The sequence below is a fragment of the Prosopis cineraria genome, unplaced genomic scaffold (genome assembly GCF_029017545.1).
Source record: "Prosopis cineraria cultivar Desert tree isolate PC_DT_omini unplaced genomic scaffold, ASM2901754v1 PC10, whole genome shotgun sequence".
In the NCBI taxonomy this organism is placed as follows: Eukaryota; Viridiplantae; Streptophyta; class Magnoliopsida; order Fabales; family Fabaceae; genus Prosopis; species Prosopis cineraria.
In genome coordinates, this window is record NW_026555341.1 from 4,976,602 (window position 1) to 4,989,088 (window position 12,487).

General features: G+C 29.2%; 1 protein-coding gene across 1 annotated transcript; it reads right to left on the minus strand.

Annotated features, from left to right (window-relative positions):
• Positions 1 to 465: 465 nt before the first annotated feature.
• On the minus strand, positions 466 to 3,385 carry LOC129323136 (casein kinase II subunit beta-1-like). Its single transcript, XM_054969710.1, has 5 exons — positions 2,921 to 3,385; positions 2,111 to 2,329; positions 1,709 to 1,818; positions 1,457 to 1,622; positions 466 to 1,046 (listed from the first exon to the last, which is right to left on the minus strand). Exons 1-5 carry the CDS (start codon positions 3,141 to 3,143, stop codon positions 916 to 918), a joined length of 849 nt encoding a protein of 282 aa, XP_054825685.1. The 5' UTR covers positions 3,144 to 3,385; the 3' UTR covers positions 466 to 915.
• Between the last annotated feature and the right edge of the window lie 9,102 nt (positions 3,386 to 12,487).

Sequence of the window (12,487 nt, forward strand, 5' to 3'; positions counted from 1 at the left end):
AAAAAATTGAACCTTCTAAGATTACGGATGGTTCAAGCCACACACTGATGAAAACTCACTTGAGCGAGGGACACGATAATGCAAGAGATTCAACAGGGTGGATTTGGCTGTAACAGTAAGAGCTGAGCATGCCCAAACAAAACTGGTGGGATGCGCCTGCCTCTTCCAATGAGACAGAGAATGTGTTACCTGTAGATTTTGTATTTCAGCCCCGCCAGAGACCAGACAGATAAGCGGAAAATATCAGAGTGACATGTGTTTTCTGCAGCTGAAAGGGACCTCTTTGGTCTTCATCCACTGCGTGATGGTGATTGCCTGCAAGAAGACACACCGCTTCCCTGTCACAAAATAGCACCTCTGGTACACAGATCTCACCATTTTGAGGACTCATTGCGGTATCCAACTATAGAACTATATAAATACCGCTTTGAAAGGTCAGGTCCATCCCAATTTTCCAATGCTAAGTAACGAACATGAAGAAATGGCATAAATACGGCAGATTTTAGCAACAGTGATCCGAAGTACAATCAAAACAACTACTGAGTGAGGCGTAGTATGAGAGAACAATTTGAAATAAACCAAAGTTCATAGGAGAAAAAACATCAATAAATGTGCATTTGATCCAAGTACCTAACCTAAAAACCTAAACAGGTTTTACAAAAGCTCGCTGATTTTCTTATTGGGGATCAAGGCTGACAGGATTTGAATCTTCAAACAACATTAAGCGCTCGGTGCCTGCAGGACATGCCCGCATGTATATCTCTATAAAACTGAGGAATACCGAGAATATGAAATAAAGATGCCAACCGGCTTATTATCCGCTGAACTTTTCACGGGATGGGATACAGCAGAGTGAGTTAAACTCAGACATGTACAGACTCTTCTTTTGGTGAAAGCTTGAAATTCCATTCAGGTTCATGGCTTGTGAACTTTGAAACCAAAAACTCTTTGCACATAGCTCTGTAATGGCTTTGGTGGCTTCAGATGCCCATAAGTCATCAGGAAGAGGTGAGGAAAAGTAGTTCCAAAATAAGCACCATCAACATCTATGTACGTTAAGGATACTTTGATAAGAATTACAGGATGGACTGTTCATCTATAAGGTTGATCCCACAAGTACAAAAGGCGAGGCATAGAGTAACAAGCAGTCATTCCAAATACCATATCAAACCTAGGATTCCATCACACGAAGTAAATCTGGACAGTACGGGAAGCAAAACCTAGCAATCAATAAAATGAATAGATATCTGCCGTAGAACAGAAAAGCTCACCATATAAATTAAGTTAAACTTTTTCTCCTAGGGAGGAAAAATGTCGTAAGTTCCTGTCCAGTTACTTTTTCCACAAAATTCAGAAAATAATGAGTATACAAAAAATTACTTGCAAAGAATAATAAAAATACCCTAAAAATCAAAACGAACAGGTTACATATTTCAATAGATATGTATAAGGATACTGCCTTGATACTTGGACCTGGGATAGTAGATGTCTTCACACCTAGGGCAGTATATCTTTACAGTACTTGACCTAGGAATGTCTGACTGACCAACGGGAAGGCAGGGTTGTCCAGAGCAGTGAACTCTCGGACACCTGCCAAAGTCATAGTTTTTGTACTTCTCCATCTGCAGATAATTCAACATCATTGGAAGTGCCAACTTTATGTACAGTGAGTAAACCATAAAACATGGATAGCTGAGGGAACGCTCACCATAGCAGCCATTCCTTTATTTGTCAAAACGTATCGAGCATGAATCAGACCATAAAGCATCTCTGCAGCTGATTCAATTAACTTATTTTGTTCCTCTGTAAACATGTCACCTAGACGTTCCAATCAAGCTGAAGTTATCGTTATTTATATAAACTACAGTAGGTCCTGTGCATATGTATGATGCCCAAGATGCGACTTCCTATACTTTTTACATTTTATATTAATAAAGGTGATTGTACAGAAAGACCAATCAGAGAAGCAGTCATATTCTCGAACAAATCAATTTCAGCTTTGAGGAAAATAGTTGAATCAATTCGATCAAATGACATTGGCAACATGAGAAACCCCATAGCCAGTAATCCAAACTAAAGATGAAATATCTGAACATGAAAATAAACTTACCATGAGAGGATTCAACATCCAAAATTAAATCAAGGGCATAATCATAGTAAGGCACTTGACTGCTTAATCCACAGAGGTTGAAATCATCTTGTATGTAATCATCATCAACTTCACAAAAGAATTCATTTCCTCTTAGGTTACAAAACCATGAGATCCAAGACATGTCATCCCCATCAGAACCACTAACATCTGATGCCTCACTGTCTGTTTCAGATTCCTCTACAGTCAATACGTATAAGATAAACGTCAGCTAATTAATGTCAATGTCGGCAGTTATATATCATGTTCATGGAAGCACTCTCTGTCCTCTCATCTTTCTCTTGCATTTTTATTCTCAGCTCTCACCTGCACTTTTTACACACATGTCCACCTGTAAGTGGTAGGCCAGTGGGATAATAAATTTGCAGATATCATACTAACATTTTTTCCTCTTGGCTTTCTATGATATGCCCCTCATAGAGTTAAACTTCTTTTTGTACGGGCTGGCTCTGCTAGTGTAAGAAATTAGAGCCATTCCCCCTACTCACAGACACCGTATATCCAATTAGACAAGTTGAACGGAAAACCCCTCGTACAAAAGGCGAAAAAGCGAAAAAGCAACATTTTCTACCATCTTCCATCGAAGTTTCCTACCACCAAACAGCTTATCTCAAGGGGGAAAAAAAATAAACCCCTGCTATCAAAACGATGGAGAACAGATCGGATCCTAATACAAGAAAAAGACCATACAAGAACAAAACTTTTGAAAACAGTGTTTCCTTACGCATACAAGAATTAAAAAAAAAAAAAAAAGCTCAAAGCGATTCTAACCATCATAGACATCGGAATTCTTAGAGGCAGAGGCAGAGCGAGAGTCCCTGTGATCATGCGGTAGTTTAGCAGTGGATTGCGCCGAACTGTCCTTCGCCTTGATTGCCCTGGAAGTGGAAGATGAGGGTCGTTCGAGCTGCTTGTCAAGGACGTCATTGATTAGCCTGCGATCGGCCGAAACCACCTCGGACTTGGACACAACACCACCTCGCTCTCTGTACATGCCTCAACCTCTCACAACTCACCCAATCTCCAATCTAACGTGAATGGCACCGAATCATAGCTCGCAGAGCCAATCGCGAAAATAGAGCATTGTGAGCGGTTAGGTTTGGGGAGAGCTGTGGATGCGAAGGAGAAAGGAAGGAAGAGAAAGAGTGAGGCGTTAACAAATATACTATTACCATTACCCACAAAGATCAACTGGCATAGCATATAGGTTTGGAAAATAAACGTTTGTTTCGAATTAGGGAATACTGTTACCCACGCCATGAATCGGCGGGACGGTATTACCAGCCACCTCAGCTTGTGTTTTACTTGGGGAGAATCTCCCAGCTTAGCCACCCTTTGCACTGCACGTGATTTTCACGTTTCGTGGGACCATGTCTTTCTTTGGGATTTTCTCATTTAATTTGATTAACTAGAACTATTCCCCGTGATGGACGGGGATGTTGTAATGTTTAAAGGATAAAAATATTACTTCATTTTAAAATATAAAATATTTTTTAAAAATTAAATAATTTTTGTCACACCCGTTCTAAAATTTTTTTTAAAAAATTAAATATTTAGAGTCATCATTAAAATATTAAAAGATAATTTTAAAAATTATTTTAACATGAGGTTTACGTATAGAAAAAAAATAAGAGAGTCAATTGTGTGTGAAAAAAATATTAAATACCTCATAACATCTATTTATGTGAATGATTACTTTAAATTAATTATATAAATCTAAATTGCATTAAAAAATATACTAATTATTCTTAATAAAAAAGTAAGAAAATTAAAAAAAATATTTTATTTATTTATAAGTTAGACTTGACTTAAAATAAAGCTTTAGGGCCTACGTATCTTTTAAGGACCAAAATTCATGTAATTCAAGATAAAAATGTGTGTCTCTTGGATGGAATTTTTTTAAGAAAAATATTAATTATTAATTTTTACAAAATAGCTTTAATATTGATTTGTAATTTTTATTTATGAAAATATTTTATTTCTTTTATTTGTGACAAGATTCTAAGAAATAATTTTAGGAAAAATATTTGAATGAGATTTATGAAAATATTCGTACTGTACAATCACCTTTGAAAAAAAAATATTTTATTTTATTTATTTATTTTAGGAAAATTTTTTATTTTATTTAATGATATAATATTTTAAAATGAACTTACAATAATTTATTACTATGTAGGATAAGTTATTTAATTTATAAATTTGCAATGACTTTAAAAGTCTCACGCAACTAATGATGTCAAAACTATGTACATATGATAATTCATCGCTATGTAACATAAATTAATTAATTTATAAAATTTGCAAAGAATTTGAAAGTTTCAAGCAATGAAAAGGATACAAGTTTGTAAGGATTTTGAAAGTCTCGCGCTATTAAAAGAATATAAAATTCTTTGTAGATACACATATTGATAATTTAACCATAAATTCAATTGGCTCAAAGTAACATGGGATACGAAAAATTTTCAAGCGATTTAATTAGTATACACGCATATCATAATGGCACAAGCAAAAAATGTTAATTACAAAATAAGATGTTAAATGATATATTAAGCCATTATTTGACACATCAAAACTAAGGGCTAATTAAGTGATTTTTTCTAGGGTAAATAATGATTTCCTCAACGCATTTGAGACAACGCATGAAGACAAAATATGAGATGAACATTGGAGGATTATTTAAAAAGAGGTGAAAAGCAACATGTCTAGGTTAATATTTCTTATAATAATAACCATTAAATGATTTAAGACTTAAAGCATTAAGGCCGAACCTTTTGAAATCTTCTACCAATGTATAGACATATCTATAATTTAAGAAAATGTGAACTTATCTATATGAAACTCAATCAATTAGAACTTATATTGTTTCATATTTTCTTCCTTCCTTGAGTCTTTCTCTAACTGTCTCTGCTCTATTTTTGTTTTCTTTTATATGAACCCATGCACTTAGAGTTTCTCTAAAATTTGAATTTTATTATGATCAAAATTAATATTTTTGTATATTCTTATATTATTATTATTATTATTATTATTATTATTATTATTATTATTATTATTATTAGAGATTAGATATTAATTGTTATCTTTCCTATTATTATATCCTGATTATTATATTATCTTAAAATCTTTAAATTATAATATTAAATTATATTATATTTTGATTATTATATTCAAATTATTATATTAGATTGTGATCTAGATTGATTATTTTTTTCATTATCCAATTTATTTAGTTTTTGTTATAAAATATTTTTCTATTTTCATTCTTATTATTTTCTTTTTTATTATTTTATTATGAATATTTACCTTATTTATTTATTAGTGTTCAAGTAATACGGTGCTCACAATTTTTTTAAAATGTAATCATTAGTCTTTTTTAAAATTTCCATATTAATAAATTAATTTTAAATTCATTATAGGGTGAAACACTTTATTAAATAAGGGTAATTATGAAAAGATAGAGTTATAATTAGTTTAAATATAAATAACTATTTTATTTGAGGTGAAATTTGATTAAAAATGTCTTACAATTTTTAATGGAGGAAATAGTATTAGTATATTCATAATATATTGCTTTGTGCAAAATTAAACCAAACAACAACTAATTAAATTTGAAAATTTATTATATAAATACATGTTAAAAATATAAATAATAATTTATTTTATTTTAAAAAGTGTTTCTCTGTTGAAGATAAAACTTAAAGAAAAAATTTATTTTATAACGTACCACTTTTTTTTTACCATCTATAATGTACAACTTTTATACATATTAAAAAATATAAATAGTTTATTATATAATAAAGAAATTAATCTATAAGTCTTTATAGTTTCTTTCAATTTTAAATTAGGTCTTAAGCTCTTATTGTTTAATACATATTTATTTATTGAGGTTAAAAGTACTAATGAATGATTAATTTTCTCAAAACAAAAAAACTTTTAATGTCTTTAGAAAATTTGATTTAATACAGTGCTTATGCTTTTCATTAATTTTTTTTCAAAAACTCTATGCATAAAATTATTTAGAACACACAACCTGATTATATAAATTTTTAATTATAAAACTATATAATTAGTTTTAAAATCATATAATTATTTAATAAAAATACAAAAGTGCTTAGGATTTTTAAGAACAATTCAAAATATTAACATTCAACGACTAACAAATATAATGAATCAAACTATAAAGGTGCAATTGAAACAAAATAAATTATAGAAACCATTTGAAATTGAAAAAAAAATTATAGGAACCAACACATTAATGTTTTCAAACTATATAAAATAAATTATAATTGAGTCTATTCGAATAGGTCTAAACATAAAAATTATGTTATTTAATTAAACTTTACCTTAAATTTTTTGGAACTTTTTCGGGCTGGCCCAATTCCTTGCTCTGAAAAATAACAACAAATTGTTTTATTTAAAATTTTTTATTTTGAGTAAATTAAATTTTGAAAAAAAAAAAACTCATGAGGAAAGATATGTAACTTTTTATGTGTTCTCTAAATTAAGGGATTTAGATATCATGCCTGCAACAACTAAAAATGTTGAGTGACTATACCCACCTGACAGATCTATATTGTCCATTAAATCAACAATTTGTAGAAATTCATATTTTTATATTATATTATGATATTTTTATGCAATATTATGATAGATGAGTTTATATTCTATATTATTCACGAAGGACTTATATTATTATACTACTGTTTTCTTGATTGATTTAGATTTAGTATTTTTTGATTTGGTTGCAACAAATTCTACAAACTATTAATTTAACTGGCATAGATTTTGCACTCAATGCATATAGTTACTACAGGTATGAAATTCAAATCCTAAATTAAGTTTATAATTTCATTGTAGGCATTGTACCTATCATTTTTTTTTTACTATGAATTTTACATCCACCACCATTTTTAATGGGCCTCACACTTTTTCTATTGCACAAAAAAGAAAAAAACATTATTGTACATATTGAAAATATAAATAACATGTGTCTGTGATAAGAAAAATATATGCCAGCTTATTTTATTTCCACACAAGTTACTTTAAAATTTATTATTCCATGCATATTCGAACTATAAAAGTAAAATATACTTAGATCTCTTTTATTATATTATAATTGTGTAGTCCCCTTTATCTAAATACAATTAGAATCATAATTCAAGATATTAATGGATTAATCCATAAAGAAATTACCAAATTTGTAATTTTAAGAAAATAAAATTTCAAGTATTCATAATTTAAAATAAGTTAAAACCGGACATTTGACTTTGAGTGTTCATAGGCTCGGTTTGGTATAATTTTTGACAAATATCAAATTGAATCGAACCATTCAATTTACTTATAATTAGGACTTGATTGATTTGTATGGAGATCAATTTAATTTGATTTTATTTTTAATTTGGTTCAGTTTGATTAACATCTAAATTAAGCTTCAATGTACTTATTTGATTTTTTTCTTTTTCCATCTTCATAATGGTCTTATGTATTAAAATTAAATCTAATTTTTTTGACTCCTTTTTTTTCATAAATGGAGGTATACAAATATAATAAAATTTTGATGTGATAACAATAATTAATCATAAAAAGTGATGTATGTTTTTAATATTAAAAATTATTTAATATTATGTATTTCCATTCAAGTCTTATAAAAATATTATCTATACATCTTTATTTTAATAAATAATGAAAAACTTATTACACAAAATTCAAAACAAAAATGCTTCTTATAGATAAATTGAATATGTGAGGCTTTCAAGTTGTAGATAATTAAATGATAGTCATAACATGATTATTATAATTATTTAATATTATGCATTTTCATTCAAATCCTTTAAGAATGTTTATCTATTACTTAAAAAATTTAAAAAAAATATTTCTTGTAGATAAATGATTATATATTTTATAAATAAATAAATGGTATTTATTAATTAGGTTTGGTTTGATTTTTAGTACTTAAAACTAAAACTTAAACCGAACCAATCAGTTGCCATATCATAAAAACTGAAGAAGATTTAATTTTTTTTTTGGTTTTGGTTGGGCTTTTTCAGTTTAGATTGATTTAGGTCGGTCTTGAACACCCTTGCATTTGACCTTTTATTAGAGTAAAATAGTATTATAAAAAGCATGTGATACCTTAGAGGAGTGAAATGAGTTGAAAACCGTTAAAAAATATCGTCTTGTTGAAAAAATTACAATGCACCATTATTTGTGCACTGTGTGTTGTAGCTCGTTGCTTTCTGTGCAATACGCCGCAGCATGTTGCACACTCGTGATAGCAATTCTATTGTCATTTAATAGCAGAATTCGGGCAACTTCCCGTATGCTTCATTACTTTGCCCGACACTCGAATGAGATGATTTATATATCTATAGAAAGCTCTTTTTATAAATTAGCTAATAGTATGATTTTACTTTCAAAATAAGTCACATAAGAAAGTTGGATACCTAAACACATTTTTATCACTTTTCTCAACCTTCACAATAAAAAGGTGTCTAAAACCCTATACAAGTGCAAGAAGTCATTCCTGACACCTATATCATATTCATTAGATCTAGGACTACTTGTACAATACACCACATGCACAAATACACCGCGATATCAAAATTTCACTTCTTAACCCCTTTAATACTAAAAAAAGAAGGGGGAGATTTTAGCATTACATTTCAAAATAACGTTCACTATTATAATCAAATGGACACTAATATACTTGCACTAATATTTTGGCCTGTCAACTTTTACAATTTATCATAAATAACATCTCAAGGATCAAAATAGAAATAAAAAATCATAGACAATTATATAGTGCAAGTGTAAATAAAATACATTCTAAATTGGCAACATTAAGTTTATTACACAAAATAAATAAATCTTAAAGGCATTACACTATGAATACATCAATTTCTAAGTCTTTAGAGCTCTTTCTATCATTGCATTATAGCTAAAGCCTATAAAATGTTTAAAAAGAGGGAAGAAGAGTGAGTATAGTCACTTAATAATCAAAGTAAACCTACCCTATGTAATTGTATATTAATTGAAATAAATATATGAGTGTGAAATAGATTTTTTCAAAACACACATTAACATATGAATCATAATTTCTTATTTTTCAATTAACTCATTTCCATTTCAATCACGAAGTACATAACCACAAAACACTTAAACATATGACCATGACTTGTAACATCCCAATATAAATTTTAATAGTTAATTTGGGTTAATAGAAAATTAAAAAAATAATAATTTAAAATAATAATAATAATAAAATAATATTATTAAATTATTTTATATAAAAAAAAGGGTGTAAAAACAAGAAAGAAAGAAAGAAAAGAAGAAGAAGAAGAAAACGAATTTGCTTCGTCCGCTGCCTCAACAGTAACAGTAATAAAATAATAATAAAAAAAAAGAAGAAGAAGAAGAGAGAGAACATAATTAAAAAAAATGTGGGACCCACTGAATTTTTATAAAACTCACCCGTTTCCTTCATTTCTTCATTCCTTCTTTCGTGCGTGAGCTTCGGCAGAGAGAGCATCTGTGAGCCAAATTCACCGGTGCTGGGTTTTAAGGTAAGAGTTTTTAATAGGATATTTAGGGTGTGATTTTAAGCTTTTCAAGACTAAGTAAGTGTTCTAAAAATTTTTCTTAGTCATCCTTCTTCTTTAGTTTCTGAGTTTGTAGTGGTAGAAAATTTAAGATCTGGAAGAGGGATGAATTTATTTATGTTGAATAAATATGGTTTTTGAGGTTGTTAGTAGTATAATAAATTCTAGAGTATAAATTTATTGGTGATCTTTGAATTTGTGGCTTATGGATCAAATTCTAGACTAGATCTGAAAATATATGTTGATTTATTGAGGTTTAGATGATTATTTGGGATGAGAAATGAATTATTATGGCTATAGGATTATGATTCTAAGCTAGAGACTTAATTTTTAATTTTTGAGTATTTTAGGTACGATTTATGAAATAAAAAGAAAATTTTGATAATAAAAATTAGTTTAGAAGTTGATTTTTAGATTATAAATGTTTATTGATAATTAAAGATGAGGTTAAAAATTATACTTAATAGTATTAACTATAGATTTGTATTAAGATTGAGATTAGGAATTATGTTATATTTTTAATCTATTATTAGAATTATTTTATTAGTTTCAAAAATTGAAACTAATATTTATAAATAATATGTTATTTGTAGATTGTATTACTGGTGAAGATTGTGGTGAGAGAGAAATTTTAAGGAATAATTTATTGAAAAAGCCACAAGGTAACCATGCTTTTATTTATGATTAGTGTTACTTCATGTTAATTGGGTGATTATTGAGAAAATTATAAATTTTGCAATTTATATAATTGTGCAATATTATTATAAATTTATTTGATTATTGTGGGAGGTGTTGGGAGACTTGCTATTGTTGTTGTATTTATGTACCACGTGGTATGCCCCTATTGGAGCTCAATAGGTGGTTTGTAAGGGCTCGGGCTAATCTACCTTTGGCCGGGTAATTTAGTACCGAGTGAGGGTTACGGCTCAAGGTTAATGGAGGGATATAAGGATGGTGTTGTGTGTGTATTGTAATATTTCATATATTTGTTGGAATTATTATTTTTAATTCTCACTTAGTAAGCACACACTTAACTGTTTGTATACACTATCATAAATTGGCTTTGGTTACTGGGACTTTTGAGTCTCATTATGTGGGTTAACAATTTTCAGGAGAAGAGCCACGAGTGACACGTGGAGGAGTCTTAGAGGCTTAGTGGTATAGATCCACTGTCTCTTTTGGGTATTTAATTTATGATTTATAATGTGTTATATTGCCCAATTAGGGCTTTTTTGTTTATTGTCAATTATATGAATATTAAATGTAATCATGCCTTTCAAACTATTTCTATTTTTGGTACAATTTGGATGACTGTAATTTTAATATTTGGTTTACTTTAGATTGGTTAAAATGGCATGATTATAAGGCCAAATAACTGACTTGTGTTAAAAATTGACTAAATTGCTTATTTTATTTGTTGGGAGTATAAGGATGGACAAATGTGATTTAGTTTACTTGTTGGGAGTATAAGGATGGACAAATGTGATTTAGCCTAATGGCATGTGGGAGGTAAAAATTTATCTGAAATGTTATAGTGTGTGAGTTGAAACCAATTATAAAATATTTTATATCAAAATTATTGATATAAAAATATGTTGGGTGGCTGTAACCCAACTATGGTTGAGTTTAAATTATTTTAAAAAAAAATTTGGTGTGTTACAATGACCCTGATATATTAACACGACTTGACATACTTCCAACATATATTCAAACAATATTTAAGGTTGTTGTAAGCATAACAGTCTTACACCCCAAACCACAATTTGCATCTAATATCACATATTCAGATAAAGTGTGCATGATTAATACCACCTTATAACCTCTTTATTCCTTCTAACTGAGTCTATAGGCTACCAAATAAACAAAACTACATCTAGATATCTTGACTTGTCTAATTGCTAGTACACATAACCACTCCCACAGTGAGTATAGTTGGCTAATTCAAAACCATACCTAACCCCCATCAAAGTTGGTGCCACAATTAAATAACTATAGGCACTACCTATATGTTATCCATGCTATGTGGACTTAAATATACTCTCCTAGATCATAAGATGAACTCTTACCCTTCTATGTCATGCATGTGCATCACATTTATAATCATGCGAGTCACATATTCTCAACATTTTTATCACATATGCAATCACTTATTCGCAATAATTCAAAATTTCACTGTAACAACAATTCATGATTCTATCACAATTCATATTACACAATAATTTATGATTCCATAGTAAATGATAATATATCACATTCAATGTGTTAGTTTCATTCTCAAGCTTGTAATACATAAATCACATATACATACATCTTTCGCACATTCTCATATATATATATATATATATATCTATCATACTTATACTTTTTTCCTCAAAAACATCATTTATAAAAGATATACAATAAATACTATAATTAATACATGAGGGAATTAAGTTTCTAGTTACCTCCACCCCTTAAGTCAACCAAAAGGGAACTTAAGGATTCTTTCACAAGGTCTTCAATCACGCACAACAGCCATAAAATATTAATCTACAGTCAACATAATAGAGTTTATCATTACTGAGCACATGTATATACCCAACGCTACTCATGTTCTAGCATAACACTTTAAACTCATTCTATTAATTACTTTAGCGTTTTCATTAACTTTATTAAATCTAGTAGACTCTAAAAGTTCTACACTAACCCCCCTAAGTCTTCATAGTTCGTATTTAACTGTGAGGATTCTTTATTAGGTCTA